The sequence below is a fragment of the Homarus americanus genome, unplaced genomic scaffold, assembly GCF_018991925.1.
Source record: "Homarus americanus isolate GMGI-L3 unplaced genomic scaffold, GMGI_Hamer_2.0 scaffold34921, whole genome shotgun sequence".
NCBI classification, from domain to species: domain Eukaryota; kingdom Metazoa; phylum Arthropoda; class Malacostraca; order Decapoda; family Nephropidae; genus Homarus; species Homarus americanus.
The window spans coordinates 11486935-11510509 of NW_024741901.1; the positions used below are offsets into that span (position 1 = coordinate 11486935).

At 36.7% G+C, this 23575-nt stretch overlaps 1 protein-coding gene across 1 annotated transcript in view; it reads left to right on the top strand.

Moving 5' to 3' along the window:
• The window catches only part of LOC121876388 (UDP-glucose 6-dehydrogenase-like), a 56525-nt gene extending 40303 nt beyond the window's left edge, over positions 1–16222 (top strand). The window contains exons 5-7 of the mRNA XM_042381462.1: positions 10834–11005; positions 13186–13341; positions 15560–16222. Of these exons, the coding sequence (XP_042237396.1) occupies positions 10834–11005; positions 13186–13341; positions 15560–15730 (499 nt within the window). The 3' untranslated portion in view covers positions 15731–16222. The remainder of the gene's footprint in view (positions 1–10833; positions 11006–13185; positions 13342–15559) is intronic.
• Positions 16223–23575: the final 7353 nt, after the last annotated feature.

A 23575-nucleotide genomic window follows, 5' to 3' on the forward strand; every position in this document is an offset into this window, starting at 1 on the left:
CACACGCTCCTGGCTACTTCCTTCCTTGTGTTCCCAGACAAAAGATTGGTGATTTCTTTATGTTTATTTTATATAATATCTCAGACTAAAGTTAGGATAATATATTTGCATTGCTGAAATCCTTGCAAGACAGAGATTAATTTGAATATAAGCGTCATATATTTTGCTCAAGATATAAAAAATGTTGTACATTAGTGTACAATACTGTAGTACATTTTATAAAAAAATTTTAAACTGTATTTTTGGGTAGATTTACATAGATTTCTTCATTTATTTTCATCCATTTACATGCACACACCATACTAAAAGAAACATAAAAGAAATATATGACCTTAGTGCAAAGCTGGAGTGCACATGTACTAATTTGATTACGGTACTAAAATTGTTTTGTCTAGTGCAAATTATAGCATGTTTATATTCAAATTAATCAGTATGTTACAAGAATCCCAGCAATGTTGATTATATTCACCCAGGTCACTTCACTGGCTTTTTATAAGAGAGAAGCTTAGTCACTTAAGAACTGACACACACGCGTTAGACCTGGCCCTGTGCCAACTGTCAAACGTACTACCTCCCCTCCCCCCACGCCCCCTCGCTCGCTCCCACCCTCTCTCTCCCCCATCTGCCCGGCGTTGCTGGAATCCTTGTAAAACTGTGAATAATTTTAATATAAACTTCATGTATTTTGCACAAGAGATAAAAATTAATCACCTGTATCACATTACAGTAGTGATTTAAGAGTAAAAGTATATATGTATGTATATAGTATTCCACATACACGTAAGTATAAATACAAAATTTATGTGATGATCGGACAACGTCCATTTCGGTTAACGTCACGTTTCCAAGAACATATCTAGGACGTTAACCGGCACATGACTGTACTGTATTGGTGGACTAATACTACAGCTGATGAGCAGGCGAAAACATGTTGGGAAAAAATTCGTAAGGAATTCGTTAACCGAAGTGAAGAATCTTATGGAAGGTAATTTGTTAACCGAAGTTTCGTTAACATAGGCGTTCGTTAACCGAGATATCACTGTACTGTATTGATCACCAAAAACAACATTCGTCTTACCCCCCCATTTGTCTATCAGTATTTATCTTTCCGTCCCTATTATTAGCCAAAGATTTATAATATTGTTAAGTATAATAGTGTGTAATAATATGGAAACACCACTACCCTCATCCCCCACCATTAACCTCTCCCCTCCCCTCCCCTCCCCCCCACGTAATTAACATACGAATACAGAGGTGGAGAAAGTTTGCATAATATTTGGTAAAAACAGTATTATGAAAATAGTATTACAATCTTACTTTGTTTTGGTTCCTTCGTTTTATCATCCCTGAAGATCGTAGTAAGTTGAAGTTACGTAAATCCTCAGGAGTGCGTATAACTGTAATGGCCTCGTCATAATTAAATTACATTTACGCTTGGCAACCTCCTTTGCCCACTTGTCAACCCTTTGCTGTCTCATCCTGCCTTTTTTTTTCTATTGGGTCTGGGGGAGGGGGGATATGCTCCTGACCCCTGCAATCTGCATCACGTGGTGGTGCTCCACCACCAACATTAGGCTCCCCAACATCACCAAGTAGTTCATCACCAACATTCTCATGCACGTCACATGCACCATCGCCAGTAGCACTTGCATCACCACTAAATTCACCACCAAAATCACTATCACCAAGCATGGTTAATCACACGCTCAGGTTTTAGGGCTCCTGAACCCACACCAGAAGACCTGGTCTCACTTGAGTCTTGCTCTAAAATCGGGCAGACATTGCACAGCACCCATGGAACATGAATAATGTCAATGTTACGACGAAAAGTTATCAAAAATAGCAGTGGCAGGTTCACTGAACCTCCTTAAGCTATACAATGCGCAGCATCTGGGCATGTAGATAGGCTGAGGAGCTGACGTAGCAAGAGAAATCAATTGTGATTGGCTGACTCGTGGGGGTTGGTGGTGGTGGTGGTATGGTCAGCGGGAGGCTTGCTGTCATTGGCTTGCGCTCCTCTCGCTCTGAACGGGATGTAGCCACCTTCATTTACTGAGCGCATAGCCAGTTAAGTAGCTCCCGGCCTGAGGCAAAATGACACCCTATTTATGAAGGACTTTCAACCATATTTTTATTCTAGCTAGAGAGTTACATCCAATGCCAACATGTAAAGGAAGGGTGAAAATAGTAATAAACAGTGGTCCCTCGGTTAACGAACACAATTCGTTCCAGAAGGTTGTTCGTTAACCGAAAATTTCGTTAACCGAAACCATTGTTCCAATGGGATTTTGGGTTCCAGCTTACCGAAAAGTACATACAAAGTAAAAAAAAAAAATGCAGTAAGGTACACTTACTTTGAGGTGTGTATGTAGAAGGCTCCTGGTTGATGATGCTGATGTGAATTTGAGGTGGAGAAGGGAGAAGAGAAGGAAGTGGGGGTGGAGGAGAAGCATTTTACTGTTTCTTGGAAGGCGAGTCACCTTCCATAAAAATGTCAGGAACCTGTGGACTGACAGATTCTCCAGCAGGAAAATCCCCTCTTCTTTTCGATGTGCAAGGCTTATGGGTAGCATCTTTCTCCCGCTGCCTTTTAGAGAAGAAACTGTCAATTTTTCTTTGTGGGGCATTTCTCCTCCTCATCATTAACTGATTTTTGAAGAAGGAGAGCACTTTCTCCTCAACATTACACAAAATAGGTTCTGTTGTTTCCACATCAGGGTGCCTTGAAGCCAGTTTCCTGAACTTCTCCCAGTAGTGAACAACATCTTTCAAATTTGAAGAAGACATATAGTCATCACTTTCCCTTTCCTCCTCACCACTGTCAGCTTCTAACATCTCCTCCAGTTGCTGCAAGTCTTCAGGAGTAAGTTCCTCCTCATGAGACATCGCAAGCTCTTCCACATCATCCTCCTCCACTTCGAGGCCCATTGACTGACCAATGGACACAATCTCCTTGTCCAACTCCGCTTCTTCCTCAAATCTCTCAAAATCTTGGACTGCTGATGGCCACAGTGCTTTCCATTCAGAATTGAGGGATCTAATGGAGACTTCTCGCCATGATGACACAATCAATTTTACAGCCTCCAGGATGTTGAATTGTGTCTTCCAGAACATGTGCTAGTGTTAGTTCAGGATCAGTGGGAGTTGCCTGATAACACCTCCTGAACATTTTCTTCATGTACAGCTTCTTGAGGTTGCTGATCACATTCTGGTCCATTGGCTGTATAATTGATGTAGTGTTGGGAGGCAAAAACAACACTTTGACAAAGTCAAATCGAGCCTCCAAAGTGCTGGCAAGTTCAGGGTCATGACCAGGGACATTATCCATAAGGAGAAGAGCCTTTAAATGGAGTTTATTGGTGGCTAGGTAGCTCTTCACAGAAGGGCAAAACACCTCAACAGCCCATTCATTAAAGAGCTGTCTTTTCACTCATGCCTTGCGGTTGGACTTACAATAAACTCCAAGTTGTCCTCTTACCACCTTTTGTTGCTTGAACACCCTGGGGTTCTCAGAGTGGTAGACAAGCATGGGCTTCAGTCGGAAATCCCCTGAAACATTGGCACCAAGCAATAGAATGAGACGGTCCTTCATGGGTTTATGTCCAGGTAAAGAGGCTTCATCGCTGTTGATGAATGTTCTTTTGGGCATTTTCTTCCAGAGCAGCCCAGTTTTGTCCACATTGAACACTTGCTGTGGAAGATAATATTCTTCCTCCACCAGTTCCTTAAAGTCCACTACAAATTTTGCTGCTCCTTCTTTATCTGCACTGGCAGCTTCACCTTGCCTAATAACACTGAAATTGTCACTTCTTTTCTTAAATTTTTCAAACCAGCCCTTGCTGGCCCTAAACTCTTAAGCTCTGTGCCAGAAGAACCAGGTTGCTCTTCCTTCAAATGTTCGTAAATTTCCTTGGCTCTTTCACAAATAAATTCAGTCGAAATTGAATCTCCTTTCATTTGTTTATCCTTAATCCAAATGAGAAGTAACCTCTCTGTTTCTGCAATTAAGGATCTACCTTTAAACACACTGGTAGATTTGTCTCTCACTTTCATTTCTTTGAACTTGTCTTTCTGCGCAAGAATTGTCGACACAGTTGATGCCGACATGCCATATTCTTTATTAAGCACATTTGTTCTAATGCCTTCTTCATGTTTCTTTATGATTTTCTGTTTTACTTGGATTGAAATTGCCTTTGTAGATTTCTTTGGACCCATGCTGGATTCAATAACAATATCACCACTAAAATTTTAAGTTTAATTGCTGTAAATAAAGATTATTTTATTTAAATCAACACTGCACTGTGCTATATATTATCAATATGTTAAATAAATTTCAGAAAGACCAATAATTGCACTGTAAAAGTGTAAAAAACGTTTATGTTCAAGAGTCACAAGCAAGACCAGAGATACAAACTGACGCCTTGGTGGGTGAGTGAAATGGCTGATTGGCGCACCAAAAACTAGTTTTCTGTACTGCAATTATGTTAAATAAGTGTTAAAATGACTAATAATTTTAATATAAAACTTTGAAAAATATTTAATAGCACAACCTTCTTGATATTTACTCAAATGGGAACGAATTTAAGCCCTAGAACCGATTACTGTATTGGCGAAGGATGGTAGGCGAACCTTTTTGGGGGTTGAGCGGTGAAGAGTATACTGTAGTAATGAAACACAGTATTTACCTATTACACTTTGCAAAGTAGAAGAACGCCCACCAATCACATTTCAAGATGCAATCATTTTGCCAAATTCTAAAATAGATATTCTAGGCCTTGCCATTTCCTCTGTCATGGAAGCCACACATCCCAAAAGCTGGGAATGTTGTACAGATGCCATAGCTACTTCACTCTTGAGCAGTTGCTTCAGGTTTATAAGGGACAGTGGTGGGCACAGCTAAACGAAATGTTAGCTTCGCTAACCGCTACTCCGCTAACTAAAAAGTTATCTTTGCTAACGCTAAACAGCTAAAAAAATTAGCGGAAGCTAACGCTAACAGCTAACTTTTATGATATGTATTTAGCTTCATATTTTTTTTTTTTTTCTAAAACCCTTAAAAACAGACCTAGAGATCTGAAATTTTCATATGTTGTCTTGTAGCTTAGACATAGAGCTTTCCAAAAAGGTATAGCATGCCAACATCAGATGATGATCAAGGTGTACACAAATAATTAAATGAACAAATGAAATTAAACATTAGTTTACATTCAAGTTTCAACATGCACTTTATAATCTTTATTTACTGTACGAAAAGACAAAAAGTATTAAACCAATCCAAAAACTATAGTGCTGTATAGCATAGGTAGCAAATAGCATCATGCCAAGATCAGATGATGATCAACTTATCAAGGTGTACACTGTACACAATTTCACAAATAATTAATTTGCATTCTCATACAACCTATCGGCCTTATTCATGTAAATATGCAATACCAACCATATACACATTATACCAGTGCATTTTTATATAACTTATTGTTGGTCTTAGTCATTATACCAGTGCATTTTTATATAACTTATTGTTGGTCTTAGACTCTTAGTCATGTAAATAAACAAAACTCTAAACTTTAATGAAAAGTAATTTTTTAGAAAATTTTGTTTGGCACACACCTTGGATGACATCCTGGTTTTGAACTTATGCAGTACTTAGCATAACCAAATATATTGACACAAAAAAATCCTAATTAAATTAACAAATAAATGAGAAATGACATTATACATTAGTTTACAATTACATTCTATGATTCTTTCAACATACACTGACAGTCTTTATTTATTGTAAAAAAAAGTATTAAACTTTAATAATCGAAAAATTCCATTCACTCTGGCTGCAGTGGCTGGGCCTTCTCCGTCGCCTCGACGTGATGCTGATTGCCCTTCATAAACATCAGCCTCTCAAAGTTGCCATCTGACAGGGTGGCTCTCTTGGCCCTCAAGATATCTTTGCACGTACTAACACGCAGTCAGCTAAGCGTGCCTGACTGGCTGTTGGAGACGCATCGCGGCGTCACACGCTTGCAACAGACAGGAACAAACGTGTATAAATTTTGTTAGCGGACTTAAAGTTAGCGGAACTAAATTTAGCGGAAGCTAATTGGTCCGCTAATGGTTTCCAAAGTTTGCGAAAACGCTAATCCGCTAACGAGAAAGTTAACTTCGCTAACTAGCGGTTAGCGGAACCGTGCCCACCACTGATAAGGGATTCATTCGTCCTAACTTGGAGTACTGCTCTCATATCTGGGGTGGCACTTCATCTGTCCAACTGTTAGAAAGGGTGGAATCAAAGACATTTTGCCTTATTAACACTCCTTTAGTTGATAATCTCTTCCCTTTCTCTTCGCCGCAGTGTTGCAGTGTACCGCCGGCAAGGCAGTGGACTTATAATATTTGTCTTGCTCACAGTGCCCACCAGTTCTTTGTGGATGTCTGTCACACTAGAATAACTCGTTATAGTATAGTACATCCTTCTTTCCTCACACAGCCAAACTGTGGAATGCTCTGCCTTTTTATGTGTTTCCATCCTCTTACAATGTTTCATTTCAAAAAGCTGGTTTTCCAGCATCTTCATAGTGTAGATTAACATTCTTTTCTCTCCTAATTTTTTTGCTTCTTTCTACTCTTATTTTTTGCTCACAGGCCCCATTGTGGGTCAATGACCTGTGCCTGGGATGGCTATTCCCCATAAAAAAAAAAAAGTTCCTATAGTGCATTTTTTCAAGGCTAAGAAAAGATGCCCCGCCCCCTCCTCAAGAGTTACAGCTGATTGGCGGTTGCAAGTCTGTCCGATTTCGTCCGGAAGGAATGATGCATTTCCAAGTTAGTTTATTTATAATCGTTGGGATGACCATTTCTGACACTAAAGATATTTAGCTAAATTATATAAAGATACATACATACATTCATTATTTTAAACATAAGTATGTAGGAAGTTTATCAGAAGTATTATACAGTGGTCCCTCGATTAACGAGCGCCTTGGTTAACGAGATTTCGGTTAACGATTTACCTTCCATAAGATTCCTAACTTCGGTTAACGAGCAATCCCTCGATTAATGAGTTTTTTACGAGCCGACTTCAACATGTTTTCACTTGCATTTGGCGGTCCACCAGCTGTAGTATTAGTCCGCCAATACAGTAATTGGTTTTAGGGCTTAAATTCCTTACTATTTTAGTAAATATCAAGAAGTTTATACTATTCAATAATTTTAAAAGTTTAATATTAACTTTTTTTAGTCATTTTAACAATTATTGAACATAATTGAAGGTAAAGAAGTTAGTTTCTGGCGTGCCATCCAGCCTGTTAACACACCAGACAGGCGTTAGTCTCTCTGTTTTCAGTGGAGGTAACATCTTGCTTGAGACTCTCTTCAACTAAACGCTTTTTTTGTGTTTCCAAGCAAATTATTGGTCATTTTGAAATATATTTTACATGTTGACAATATATAATGCAGAGCAGTGTTGATTTAAAGAAAATAATCTTGAAATACACCAAAAGAACTAAAATTTTATGGGTGAAATGGCGCCATGGGGTGACTTCTCTTCCACCCCAATGCCTTCTCTTCTTCCTTCTCCTCCACCCCCATTCTAATTCCCATCATCATCATCATCATCCAGGAGCCTTCTACATACACACCTCAAAGTAAGTGTACTTTTCTACCTTTTTTGTTGAGTTTAGGCAATTTTCGGTGAGCTGGAACCAATTACCCAAAAACCCATTGAAACAATGGTTTCGGTTAACGAGTTTTTTGGTTTACGAGTTTTTCGGTTAACGAGCAACCTGCTGGAACGGATTGTGCTCGTTAACCGAGGGACCACTGTACATGAATTAACTGTTAAACTTTGGTAGCAAATTCATGCTTTCGGAGGATGCATTTAATATGACTGCGAACAACATCATATTTCCCTGGTTGTAGTAAAATTAACGTAAAAAAAATTTATGTTTCAATTAATGTTATTTAATGTAAAAAATGGAACAATAGAAGTACCTAACCACTAATAGTAAAGAAAAAAAGCGAGACGGATTGCGCAGTGCCAGCGAGTGTAAGTGCGTACACGTGAATACATATCGTCATTTCTCTTCATGAAAATATGAAAGCAACACTTATTACTCTTCATATATATTTTAAATAACACTTAAGAATGTAAAACAAAAATTCTACTCACCAATGGTGGTAAAGTCGGAAACATAAGGACAGCCAATGATGATGTGTGAGTTTTTACTCAGATGACGAAGTCATCATGTTCAACTCTGGCTGAATCTGTAGGTTTAACTCTGGCTGAAGCTGTAGATTTAACTCTGGCTGAAGCTGTAGGTTTAACTCTGGCTGAATCTGTAGGTTTAGTTCTGGCTGAAGCTGTAGGTTCAACTCTGGCTGTAGCTTTCCATAAAGATGCCATAACTGTTGCTGAACCTGAAGCTGTTATTGAACCTGTAGTTGTTGCTGAAGTTGATGGTGTAGCTGTACCTGAAGTTGATGGTGTAGCTGTACCTGAAGTTGATGGTGTAGCTGTACCTGAAGTTGATGGTGTAGCTGTACCTGAAGTTGATGGTGTAGCTGTACCTGAAGTTGATGGTGTAGCTGTACCTGAAGTTGATGGTGTAGCTGTACCTGAAGTTGATGGTGTAGCTGTACCTGAAGTTGATGGTGTAGCTGTACCTGAAGTTGATGGTGTAGCTGTACCTGAAGTTGATGGTGTAGCTGTACCTGAAGTTGATGGTGTTGCTGAACCTGAAGTTGATGGTGTAGCTGTACCTGAAGTTGATGGTGTGTACCTGAAGTTGATGGTGTAGCTGTACCTGAAGTTGATGGTGTAGCTGTACCTGAAGTTGATGGTGTAGCTGTACCTGAAGTTGAAGGTGTAGCTGTACCTGAAGTTGGTGTAGCCTGAAGTTGATGGTGTAGCTACCTGAAGTTGATGGTGTAGCTACCTGAAGTTGATGGTGTAGCTGTACCTGAAGTTGATGGTGTAGCTGTACCTGAAGTTGATGGTGTAGCTGTACCTAGCTGTACCTGAAGTTGGTGGTGTAGCTGTACCTGAAGTTGATGGTGTAGCTGTACCTGAAGTTGATGGTGTAGCTGTACCTGAAGTTGATGGTGTAGCTGTACCTGAAGTTGATGGTGTAGCTGTACCTGAAGTTGATGGTGTAGCTGTACCTGAAGTTGATGGTGTAGCTGTACCTGAAGTTGATGGTGTAGCTGTACCTGAAGTTGATGGTGTAGCTGTAGCTGATGTTGATGGTATAGCTGTAGCTGATGCTGATGGTATAGCTGTAGCTGAAGTTGATGGTTTAGGCCTACGAATAATAAAACTGTCTAAAGAACTTTGCACAGCTGCTTTCTTTTTCTCATTAAACATCTTTATGTAAGGGTCACATGCTTTTTTCAAGTCCCTGTTAATTTTAATGCTTGTTCTGTTAATGGATCCACTTCATAAAATATATTAATTGCTTGCTCCATATAATATCCACAGACCTCTTACCTTTTTTGTATCATTTTAACACATCTAGTTTCTCAGCTAAGCTTATACACTCTCTTTTAGCTTTTGAACCAGCACTACCATCACTTGTTCTCTTACTCATGTTGAATAGGGACACAAAAATGCCATAAGAAACCTGAGAAAGTTTTTCTCCTGTTCCTGTTCAGTTGTGTGAAAACAAAAGGCCCGCCAAGCTGCAACTGTTTATACTAGCGATGCTGGCATCACCACTTACAAGCTCAGCAGCCTCCGTGTGCACTCCGTGTGTAAAAGTGTTTTTTTTTTTTTTATAATACATATTGGGATTTAGTTATTATTTATATGAAAATGTAATTTTATTTCATTTTTTGTTCTACTTTTGTCGTAAATGTGAATAAAATAATGGTGTAAATTGAATTGGGTCCAAAATTAACCAGGGTTTTAAATAAGAATTGTTGTTAGTAGAACCGTCGTTATTGGAGGCTTTCCTGTATAGGTTTACCAATTGTATCACCAAGTGTCTTTTTTACACAGTTATTGATAAAACTAATACAGTAGGGTCGGGATATATCGCGACTATATAAAGATTTTTTATATCACGGCTACCAAAATAATCGACATTTTCCTATGTACTGTATAGCGAAATAGAAAAAAATTTTATGAGGGAAATCGGGCAGGAAATATTTCAAATGTACTGCCATGGCAAACAAATGCTTTATTTGCTCACCAGAGGTGCCACTGTGGTTGTCCGCTCAGTCTTGTTGAGTGAGTGACGAGAAAGCAGCAGACTGCTGCAGATTACGACTTCTAAGGCGAGTGTAAATGGGTTGCTAGTGACGTGAAAAGTGAAGTGAAGAAAATGGAAAGCTTAATGGAAAAGATTTAATACTGTAACTAATATTTTTGGAGTTCGTTTATGTAGGTGTGGGATTGTCAAGTGAGGGTGGCAGTGTGGTGTCTACTGCCGAGTCTGGTGTTCTCAAGATGGTGCATCAGCTGCCAAGTCTGGTGTTCCTTGATATTGATATTGAAATAGCCTGTTGTTCTTGAGTCTAGTGTTCATTGGTGCTTTAGTTAGTAAGAAAATTAACTTGTTAAGTCAAGTTTAGTCACTTTTTTGGGCCTCCAGAACCAAACCCTATTTTCCCCATTCATTAGATGTAATTATATAACGCGATTTAGTATATAGCGAACATCCTTGGACCCTACTTCACGATATATCCCGACCCTAATGTACTTTAGTAAGCAATGTGTTTTTCCAATATGACAATGATGTGTCACTAAGCATAGTAGTCCTTGACAATTTGCCAAGCAAATTGGTGAAGACTTTTGTTAGAGTGTTATGGATAAAAGTTCACTAACATGTTACTCCCACACAGATTTGCCAAGCGGATCGTTGAGTGCCTTTTCAACACAGTTTCGGGCAAAACTTTAGCAGTATTTGGTTTTGCTTTCAAGAAAAACACTGGTGACACAAGGGAGAGTCCAGCCATCTATGTATGTTCTCATCTGTTAGAAGAAGGTGCTCAGCTCAATATATATGACCCCAAGGTATTTTACCTTAGTTTCTATATGTCTGTACAATATTTTTTATTATCTTTAATCCCCCTTACTTTTGTATTGGTTAGATCAAGTGATTGGTAACTTCAATGAAGGGAAGAAATAATTGTGGTATATACAAGACTTATATAGAATGTGATCTGAAAAAATGGCAATTAGTATAAATATCCACACATACTTCCTCATAGAATACATATTCACAGTACTACACATCAATTCACTGAGCATTTTAACTTTACCAAAATTAGTTAGCTTCAGTGTGTCTTGAGAGTAGTGTATTTTGGTTTGTTTTCTGTAGGAAGGTTAGGTAGTGCAAAAATGTAGTTGACTTGATGTGGCAAACAGGTTCATAAATTCTTCCATTCCAGTTTGATGCCTTCCAAGTGGCAGCTGGGGGGCTGATATTATTCTTCCCTATCCCTCTGTCACAATTCTCTCTTTTTAAATACTGTACACAAATAGAGATGGTCTTTCTATAAGTTTTTAATGGTTAATGCCTAGTGCATGACTTGATCTTGAGGGCACATTTAAAGGCCTAAGTTGCCAAAGTGCATTACTGTACTGTATTACATTATAACATCAACATCCCCCAAAAAGTGTTGATTGGGAATAAAGGTTCCATTCCCTTAAGTAAGAGGTCTAGAATGGCAGCCATATCTACCCATCTGGTGCAGTATCATGCCAGCTGTAGTTACCTTCTTTTGGATTTAGTTCCAAGGTGCATGCTTCAGAGAGCTGATGTATCTCTTCAAGCTATGTCTACTAATCTTAAATAACTTGCCAGTTATGATGAAGCTTGAAAGGATAATTAATAGAAATTACAACAGTTGTAGGTGTTATTGCTGAGGAAAGACTGACATTTTGTCTTGTTGCATCATTTTGTAATTTTTTTTTTAGCCAACTTTTCCAAGACTAAGTTATTATATCAGTAACTGGATTAGCCTAAGGACTTGGGCTTGTGATTAAACTTTCACAGCTCAGGCAGTACATCAACCCCCATTACACTGTATATATATATTTTTTTTTTTTCATTTAGCAAGGCTTAGGACTTGCCATATAGAGATTGCATGTAATTGGTTTATGATTTCAGGAAAGTTTTATATTGTATGTTGGTCTTGTCACTGGAAGACCCAACATAGGGCTTCAGCAGGTATTCATATGGTAACTTTATTTCTCTAGCCAGTTGATTTTTGATGCCTACCTTGTATGGTATTTGTGGTTATATCAAAGTAAACAACCCTCAAGGGGATCTGCAGACAATCCTGAGCAAATTTGATCTAATTACATTATTGAATACAATTTTGGTTGGTGTGGCCTTTGAGATCCTCCTATCAGTGCCACTAACTGAGGTGGTAAGGTAACCCTCCAAATATGTATCTCCTCTGATATGGTTGTTGCTCCAGGCCACCACGTTCACACTAAGAGGTTAGCTTGTTTATCCTTCTGCTCAGCATTGTGGTGCCTGTCTGCTGTGTTAATATTATTGCTTTTCAGATTGTCATGCTGGGATTGATACTTACACACTTCTTGAAGTCAGAGCCATGTTGTATAAGTCAGAGGTCCTGCTAAGATGACTTTATTCCCTTAATAAGTGATAAGGGGCCTCTATGTATGTAGCCATACAAAGGTTTCAGGAAATTTGATGTGTGATCTGTATGTGTGTGTAATGGTTCATGTTTAAAGATACAACAGCAGTTTTTCTACTTTTCAACACTCATACAAATATTTCATCCATCATTCTGTTGATACTACCATAGCTTCTTACTGTGCTGCCAATTTATATAATTTTTTTAGTGTTTGTTGACTCAGTCTTATACCACACTCCTATATATACCCCACACCTATATAACATTTATGTAACTCAACGTTATCTACTTTGAAAACTTGATGTGTGAATATGTTCCCTTTGGGGGAATTCAGTTTAGTGAAATAAGTGTGTGTGAGAATTGATGAAGATTCCTGAAATACACTAGCAGATACTATGTGAGGCAACCCCCCAAGCTGAAAGTGTTTCCAGTGGGGACAAAGTGTTCAAGGAAAAAGATAGATTATATATATGATGAGTATGAAAGTACTGTGCACAGTTAACATTCTCTTTATTGTTTAGTTCAAATATTTTGAATTTGTGCCATAAACTAACTTCATTATGGTTATTATTCATTTTCCTTCAGGTGGAATGTAAACAAATTGAGCTTGATCTGACAAGTGCAGCTGTAACAGATAATCCAGATCGTGTTCGAAAGCTGATCGACATTTACACGGACCCTTATGATGCAGTTAAAGATGCTCATGCAATTGTTGTGTTGACTGAGTGGGATGAATTTACGGTGAGTTATTACTTTGATGTCGTGCCCTGGATTGTCTCTTATAATAGTAGTAGTAACAATAATAATAATAATAATAATAATAATAATAATAATAATAATAATAATAATAATACAGTATTACCCCGCTTTACACGGTTTCACTTTCCGCGATTTCTCATTTACGCGGTACCTTGCCAGAACCGGACTTTCACTTTCCGCGGTGCATCTACTCATATACGCGGTGAAGTATAATTTTTTTTTATTTTTTTTTTATTTAGCTCATAAAATTCATACAAATTACCCGGCCAGAATATAATTTACATTGCTGGAATTCTTACAATATGATGATCATTTTGAATATAAACATCATGGATTTTGCATTAGACATACAAATTTTAGATCTAATGTAATAATTTGGTTTACACAAAGCAAATAATTTATCTTTTGTGGAAAATATATGAAGTTTACATTCAAAATATTCCCTGACCTGCAAGGAATCCAGAAGTGTCAATTATTTTATCCTAACTTTAGTCTGAGGTATTATTTATTACTAAAAGTTAAAATCTAGTTTTTTCACCCAACATTTCTCTGGTAGGGAGGAAGGTGGGGGGTGGGGGGGGAGGGTTGGGACCGACCGACCCAGCTGGCGTGAGTGTGAGGGAGGGGGGAGGCAAGGTGGGGTACTTTGATTGACAGATAGTGTCGTGAAGAATATTTTTTTTTTTTATTAACTGAAGATATTTGTTTTAGCTCATAAAATTCATACAAATTACTCGACCAGAATATAATTTACATTGCTGGAATTCTTACAATATGATGATCATTTTGAATATAAACATCATGGATTTTGCATTAGACATACAAATTTTAGATCTAAAGTAATAATTTGGTTTACACAAAGCAAATATTTTATCTTTTGTGCAAAATATATGAAGTTTACATTCAAAATATTCCCTGACCTGCAAGGAATCCAGAAATGTCAATTATATTATCCTAACTTTAGTCTGAGGTATTATTTATTACTAAACGTTAAAATCTAGTGTTTTCACCCAATCGTTTCTCAGAGAGGTAGGAGCTAGTGAGCTGGGAAGAGGGGGGGGGGATTTGAGTCCATTATTTGAATGGACATAAACCTGGCAACTGTATTTCTCTTAAATATTAATTGTGTGAGCATACCATCATAAAATTTAGATGTTATTTTTACTACAACATAGGTATTGTGTCGGAAAATGTGGAGTTTGGGGGTCGGGCCAGTCTCTATTGGAATTAATCCCACATGTTCTGTTGTTCACTTTACGCGGTTTTCACTTTCCGCGGTACCCTGTGGGTTCAAATGACCGCGTAAAGCGGGGTACTACTGTATTAATAATAATAATAAAAATACTCTAATAATACAGGTAATAATAATAATATAATTAATAAATGGATTATTGAGAGAAAATAGCAGTTAAAGGATGAAAATGCATAATTAATATGTAGATGACATTGTAAATTATGTATACTGAAGTGACTTTGGGGAGTAGGACATTTAACAAATGTTGTCATAACAAAAAGGAGGAAACATGAGGTGAACATACAAGTTAGTGAAACTACAGCAGGGTGGTTGATCTTTTAGGTCTGGTGCAGCTGCGGTATCAGACGTGGACAGGATCTGTTGCAAGATGGCTGGTGGCAAAGATGATGTAACAGCTCTGTCCCTAAACTGGTAGCTGGAGATTTAATGAATATCAGAGGGAGCAGAAAGGGCCAGTGAACCAAGTACCTCTTGATAGGTGGTTTAAAGTAGCACTGAATCTCGTCCAGGGATCCATTGTTTCGTTTTAGAGTAGACACCATGTTGTGATGAGAATTAACTTTGTTCGGTTGAGTCCCCATTTCACACGTGTGAATTACTGGCTGCGACTAATGTTTACCACTAGGTACTTACACATCAGATGTATTCACTGTCCCAAAGTGTTTTCTATTTTCTAAATAGATAATCAATCCTTGCATTTGTTTCTTGGTGGAGATGGGAAGTAGAGAGGAGAGAGGTGCAGCTGCTGGAGTAGGAGATGTTCTTATTCCATGGTAGCAGCACTTCCTTTCTCATAAACCACTCTACACCACACAACCCAGCACCACTCAACAGTGTGTTCACCAATGTAAACCATCTGACACTACCTGTATACTCTCCAGTCATGTGAACAAATTTACAAGTTTGCTTGTTGAAATTTATCAAAATTTATCATCTCTCCTCCAGGGCTACGACTACAAAAAGATGCTGTCGGTTATGAAGAAACCAGCATTCGTGTTTGATGGGCGTAAGATCCTAGACCACCAAGCCCTCATCAAGATAGGCTTCCACACAGAAACTATCGGCAAGAGATTTTCTCGGAACACTCTGCTGAGATCCTCTGGTGCGGATATATAGATGGCATGCAAGTGTGTTTGTTACCAGGACATGTGTGATTGATTTAGCTTTTTGTTTAGTTATTATGTTAGATTTTATTGGAATATTCGTTTCTTACTTGCAACTCTTTTGTTGGCAGTTGTTGTAGTTTCTAGCTATGGTATAATTGTCCCCAAAATAATGATTCATTCAGTTGAAACTTAAAAATTTCTGAATATCTCTCCTAATTACTAGTAATATTGTCATGATGTATTTATTAATATGCACATAAGAATTTGCATGCTCCTTCACAGTTATTCTGTTTTTACGTAACTAATTTTAACCTCATTCCACTGTCCTGTGTACATGTGGGAAAGGTGCAATAGAATTTACTGTACTACTGTATGTATAATTATTATATTGTCACTATTTATTCAATCCTAAGAATTTACCTATTGGTATACAAGTTTACCTGTTTGCTTAAACAGTGAAAACTTATTCACTCTTTATTAAATAACTGTATATTGCATGAAATTTTTGTATTCATTTGCATTGATTTTGTTAAATATGGCTTTTGTTTTATAACTTAAATTTTACTTGCGTAATGTAAAAGAGCCTTTGATGGCTGTATAGTCACCAGGAGATACAAAGAGTGAGGTTAATGTGCAGTTCACAGATTGCTTCATTTTCTTTGATGGGTGTCCATATTATTTAGCCATCCAAATTTATTTTGACTGAATTTTTATTTAGTAACACAAGTGAATCTGATGACTCCACTTAGAATGCACAGAGAATTGATATCAAGTGTTTGGAATCAACATTTTTTTTTATTTATTTTTTTATTTATTTATTGGGCACTCCCCTACATCCTTGTGTAAGGTGAAGCACAGAAGCGTTTACAGCGCCCAACAGGGAAGCATGCTAAGTTCATGTTTGCCTTTATGTCCCATGAGTTAAGGGCGTAGAAGCCTGAAGAGTCAGTGATTTATGTCATCAAGTTATTGGAAGCTCCAACAACTCCCTGAATATGAATTTGCAACTTTTGACTTACAACAGGTACCTACTTTACTGCTAGGTGAACAGGGACTAATGGGGGCTAGGAAGTAAATCCAAACAACTTCCACCGGCCCGGGAATCGAACCCGTGACATCTCGCTTGCGAGGCAAGAACGGTACCGCTTCTACCACCGGTCCCCCGGAATCAACAATGATACTGAAGATTCACTTTGTATACTGATTATTATTTAAGTTGAGGTTGTGAGTGAGTGTGTTTGTGCATACAGTATTTTACGTGATATCTTAGCCCTTTTGCTTTCTGTGCTTTCCTTGTTAGTTTATTTAATCAATTTTGGGGGTTTCTGTGCCTCTTGATCCACTTCATACAAAATTGGGAGGGGGTAAATATGATGGAAAATTAATGCCATATCAGACACACTCTTGAGTGTGTAAGATAAGGCATTTCTTCTTTGTCACTTATTTTTTATAAGAATGTGTATTAGATATTTTTTTTTTACTATATTGCACCAAAACTATATTCTAGGTGCTGCAGTGTTGAAAAAGAAAATAATTACAGTAATCCCCCTTCTTATGGAAGGGATGCATCCTTGAAAAGTTGACCATAACATTAAAATCCATAAAGTGAACCCCCATTTCCCCATTGACTTCCATTATATAGTTGAGATGCATTCCTAAAGAAATTTTTGGGGCAAAAAGAAGTAATGCAAGCACACTTATGAATGAAAATAAACATTTTGTTTAAATATTCATTGGGTATTTTATGATACATATGATAAAAATACAGTACACAAAACCACTTGAATTTAACTTGCCACAAATTATGTTGAGTGTTGCTTGTGGTGAGTTGGTGCAATGGGTATTATTGGGAGTTGTAGCAAGCCCTACCATTTTTGCAATCTGGCTTAAGTTTTTCTACCACATCAATCTCCAAAAACCATTTTAGTTTTATATCCAACCTAATTCCTTTACAGGCTATTTTAGCACCATAGCTTTCACTTGCACTTGGTGGTTTCTCTCCACTCATCTTGAATAAGGGTAATACTGTACAATGAACAGTCTAGAATAGGATATATATTAAGTATTAAATCTAAGAGCTGGGTTCGAGAGATTAAGCATACACGCAGGGAGATATAAGTATATCCACCCTTGGTGGTAGTAAACACCAAGAATTCCGTACTAAGTAAAATATAATGTCAGTACAGTGTAAAAAAAAAATTTCTGTATAGCAATTTTTGTTACAATTTTTTAATACTGTATTGTATCTACTACATTTCCATAAAGTCGAATTTACGGGCCATATCCCAAATTTAGTGGTCATAATTTCCAATTTCCATATGGGCGAATTTCCGCAACCTGACTTTCTATAACGTGGGGGATACCTGTATTTTTTTAGATATAAAATTTTCAGGGCAGAGTTTTTAAAGGCTTCTGGGGAGTGACATAATCGTACATACCCTTTTTTTTTATTTTTTATTCATGAGTAATTAATAGGAGGATGAGTAACAAAAAATTTAGCAGTTGGCAGCATGATTTCCATCTGCAGTTCTGCAGTACAAGATAAACCATCTGTTTTCCCCAGTTACTTGTAAAAAAATAATTTAAGGTGTACATTAATGGTGTCTGCTACTGAAAAATGCCTCATCAAACGGTATTAATTTTCATCTAGTTCAAACATAACAAATATTTGGTCCTACAAGACTAAAGGAACATTGATGGTAGAGTGGTAGTGCTCTTGCTTCTTATTACTGTATTGTGGGTTCAATCCTGGATTGGATGTGAGAAGGGTGTTACCTAGGTACTCGAGTTCCATTTTCACTAACACTGCACCTTGCTAGACAAAAGGCAAAGTCACCAGGAAGTTTGGGGCAATTAAACAAAAGTACTGTACCAGCTTCTTTCTCCTATCCAAGTGGCATATTGATAATTAATATCAAAAGAGGAAGTTAAAGAAAATTAAATTACAGTATTACCTTTATACCCCTGCACCCTTGTGTGGGGAGCAACATCAGACCTAAATCAGACTCCTACTTAAGAGTAAATAGGAAACATGAACAGTGTATCTCTAACACTTAATGGTTGTCACTTCCAAAGCTTTGGGCATTGTATGGCATGGTGATAATATATGAATGATAGCTTAGGGCATTGTATGGCATGGTGATAATATATGAATGATAGCTTAGGGCATTGTATGGCATGGTGATAATATATGAATGATAGCTTAGGGCATTGTATGGCATGGTGATAATATATGAATGATAGCTTAGGGCATTGTATGGCATGGTGATAATATATGAATGATAGCTTAGGGCATTGTATGGCATGGTGATAATATATGAATGATAGCTTAGGGCATTGTATGGCATGGTGATAATATATGAATGATAGCTTATTTCTTATATTTCATCCCTTGTTTTCTCTCGGGTCTAATGTGGTAGCCATATTTGGTGTTGTGCAGGACTTTTTCTTTTATTTGGGCAAATATCTTGTGGAGGTTTGCTATTTAAATTGTAGTATTTCAATAAAAATTGCACATTAGGAGTGCAATATATTTTCTGCTAAACGTTTGAACAAAAAATTTATTGCAGTACAGCAGTATACCCTTGTAGGTTGGTTGCCATAACAGTAATTGAGTTTTTCGCTAAAAAATAAAATTTCTCCAGCAAGGAATATGAAAATACAATAATTCCCAGCAAATATTTGTGATTCAACATTAAATTGGGTTATAAATGAATGAAATTGTACTTCACCCCTTCTGAGCTGAATAAAATCATCTGGCATTAGCCAACTACAGGTATACTGTTAAAAGGGTATCCCATGGTGAAAGGGCTAAGTTGAGTTAACTTTTAGGAAACAAGGTTAGGTTCAGGCAAGTTGAAAACAAGCATGATCCCACCCACAATTTAAGCTTTTAAGCAAATTTACTGTATATGCTTTAAAAGGTTGGTAAATTTTCATATCCTGTGTGCAGTAAAACTATTTATACCCTTGGGTATATAATTTGGATTGCAGCATAAAAACATATTTTAGTATTTACCCTCACGCAAGCCTCCATTGTACTAGAATGTGTAGCAACTTGGCAAGGTGGTCATAATTTCCATTTTTGTTTCTCACTAAGAAAGGCATGTTCCTCTGCTTAGCATGGCTACTGTGTGCATCAAATTGCTTTCTCTGACCAAGAGGAAGATGCAAACTTGAACAATAGAATAGCATTTTTTATTTTTATGTACTTAATTTACCTTACAGCCACCTAAATCTTCTGTAGTGCTGGCCATGATGGACTGAGAAGTCTTGATGGCCTTTGTAGGATTCCCTCTTTATTCTTGATTGTGTGAAGATTATCAAGAAAGGCATACTGATACAATATTCAGAGACATGCTTATGTAGACCACACATAAATAGACATTTGGGTGCATTCTGCAACCTGTATTGTGTAACAGACATACAACGTGTCTACAAAAATTGCTTGAACATCTACAAAACCTTCATATTTATTTGAGTATAGAAAGTAATTAGTCAAATATGATCTACTGTATTGTTAAATGTTGCATAATTACAGGTGGTCATAGTAGTATTGTATGTGTGCTCTTGTTGTGTACAATACATGCTCCTCTGGTAATATAACACACTAAATCACAGTGTTGATAAACAAACAAGATTACAAGTCTAATATTAAAGTTATTTTAAACATATTACAGTGAGCTGTATGTGTGCTCTTGTTGTGTACAATACATGCTCCTCTGGTAATATAACACACTAAATCACAGTGTTGATAAACAAACAAGATTACAAGTCTAATATTAAAGTTATTTTAAACATATTACAGTGAGCTGCTCTGTAATAATAATAATAATAATAATAATAATAATAATCTAAGACCAGTCCTAATACACTGTAATAAATATGAGATTTAGCTGATTATTTATCTGTAGTAAGTTAGATATTATAATAAAAAATTATTAAATGCAAATTATTGTACAGTAAGAATGGCAGCTACGAAAAATGCAACGAGTTGTATGAAGTGCTAAATGCATATGATAATGCTCTTTACATAATTTAACTTGATTGTAAATCTTTTACGTTCATTGAATATTTCTCCCCAAACTGAATGCTGGGACTGCCCTAATCTATATAATCTGACAGGCTGATCCATGACTTCAGCACTATTATTGTCTCAGTGTGGTCAAGGTCAACTTGCTTCCAGTCACAAGTACTATCTATCATGAATCTGGGGATGTTGGCAAAACCATGTCGGTCTCTTTGATGATCCGAGTAACTAGTGTCCTGGAATAGTGGTCCCCAACTTTGTTTGCATGAGTCAGTCACATCAAATGTGTGATGAGAACTACACTTTGAAGTGGAAAAGGGAATAAACTTATCACTAACCCAGTTCACAAATTAATAAACAGTGACAAGTTGGGCTACCACTGACCATGTCTAGTTATTTGAGTACTGCTTTTTCTTTTTTGATAAATGAGGTCTTACCGGAGCCATAACCAATTTTTCTTTAACTTGCCTACTTATTCCTTATTTTTTGTGTAGTTATAAGTTTATTGGTAATCTCAGTACTGTGCTTTATTTACTCAACATTTGTCTGTAGTTAGAAGTAGTATCAGAATGTATTGTGTATTTTTCAAATGGTTTGCTCATTTCATGTGGCATTATTTTTCATACATCAAATAGCTTCCAACAGCTCAAAACATGCCACTCGAAGTACCTTCAGTCACTGGCAAGGGCATGACACAGTGAAGAGCTTTGACATTAGTCTGATCTCTCTTACTGTGCCACTTATTAACAGTTTCTTCTTTTGTGTGATATACAGTATGTGCATTATATCCCCATGATGCAGTCGGTTCTTATTGCTGAAATTGTCACCTGAAACTCATTTATTGTTGAAGAATTTTAGTGACACACCTGACATATTTGTTATGCTTTATGAATGATAAAAATTTATATTTATTGTTTTATGTATGCTTTGTGAATGATGTTGCTTATCATTATTTATGTTTCATGAATATTAATGATAGTATTTGTATTGCAGTATTATGCTTCACTCAAGTTTTGTCTTATGTCCTCCGCAAAAGACACAGTACAGTACAGTACAGTACAGTATAGTATAGTCTTCCTTAAATTTTTATGTTGTGTGATGCTTGCTAATACTATAAAATATTTATTGAAGAGATTATAATGTAATTTCTATTAATCACATTTAGCCATGATATATATACAGTATATATATATATATATATATATATATATAATAAATATATATATATATATATATATATATATATATATATATATATATATATATATATATATATATATATATATATATATATATATATATATAATGACCCACTTACGTCATGAACCCAGAGGTCGTAAGTAACTTATGAATAACAGAACATATGGGATTAATTCAAAGAACCAGCCCACAAACCCACTTGCGACAAATAACTATTTGTAGTAAAATAACATCTTAATTTTATGATGGTACATGCACACAATTAATACTTAAGAGAAATACAGTCGCAAGTTAATGTCCATTCAAATAATGGACTCAACTCCTCCTCACACTACAGTACCACAGCTAACAGATGGTCGTGTCCCTCCTTCCCCCCCACCAACCGTCCCAAGGAGATGTGGATAACCTCAAACTAAAGTTAGGAAAATATAATTACATTGCTGGATTCCTTGTAAGACCAGAATATTTTGAATATAAATGTCATATATTTTTCACAAAATCATACTTACTCAGATTAAACATTTTATCTAAAATTGTATGTTTAATGCAAAAATATGTTGTTTATATTCAAATGATCCAAATTATAAATTCCAGCAATAAACTATATCTGCTGTAATGGAATTGAGCAAAACAGGCAGGGTGGCGGGGGTGTGACAAATCGAGCGACACGCTGGAAAACCAAGCAGCTTAGGCACAACAAATAAGAAAATATATATATATATATATATATATATATATATATATATATATATATATATATATATATATTATCCTGTTTTGGGCACTGGAAGTTTTGTACCATATTCTTCTTGGTTTCAGTATCGATCCTGTCATCAAATAAGCTTAGACCGATAAGATGTTCTGATAGATACCAGAGATGTCGGCTAATTGCTGCTTGTGCTGCGTGTGCAACTTTCTCATGAGGATATTCCTTTAAAACCTTCATTAGCTGCAAATCATTGAATGGAGCTCGAACAGCCATTGGTGCTTCATGCCAGAATCTCACATACATTATGCTCACAAACAAAGCCAGTTGTGTGATATTGTTTTCTTCCCGTGTTGATAATGTGAATTGATGTTTGAACAGATAGATTTTGAGAGCATAGATTCCTTTTGCCATCCATCTTGCATGGTGTGTAGGACCAGGAACTCGAAAGGAAACCTTACTACTTGGCAGTCCACCAAGAAACAAAAGAGCTAGTTCTAGAAACTCCCTATAATCATCTCGTGGCTGATTATCCTGCAGGGCTACTGGCAAATATTCAAGCAACTCCTTCCTTAGAATTTGAAGCATTGGGTCCTCAAACATGCTTTCTGGTGCTGGAATGAAGTCATTGAGCGAAATGGACCTCCACTGCTTTTTGAAGCGCTTAAACAGAATAGTCTCAGGACTTCCAGTTGTAACCCATAGCAACCAAACAAACATTTGTAAACAAATATACAAGATCAATAACAAGAAAATGATATTGATAAAAAAAGAAAATACCCTATATTCAATAGTACATAGTATTGGTGACAATCTACTAACTCATTATTTACAAATATATATACCATAAATGAAAACAAAAAGAACCAATAACATAATGTTAGACTTTGCAAATACACACCTTCTCCTGCAGAGGTTGT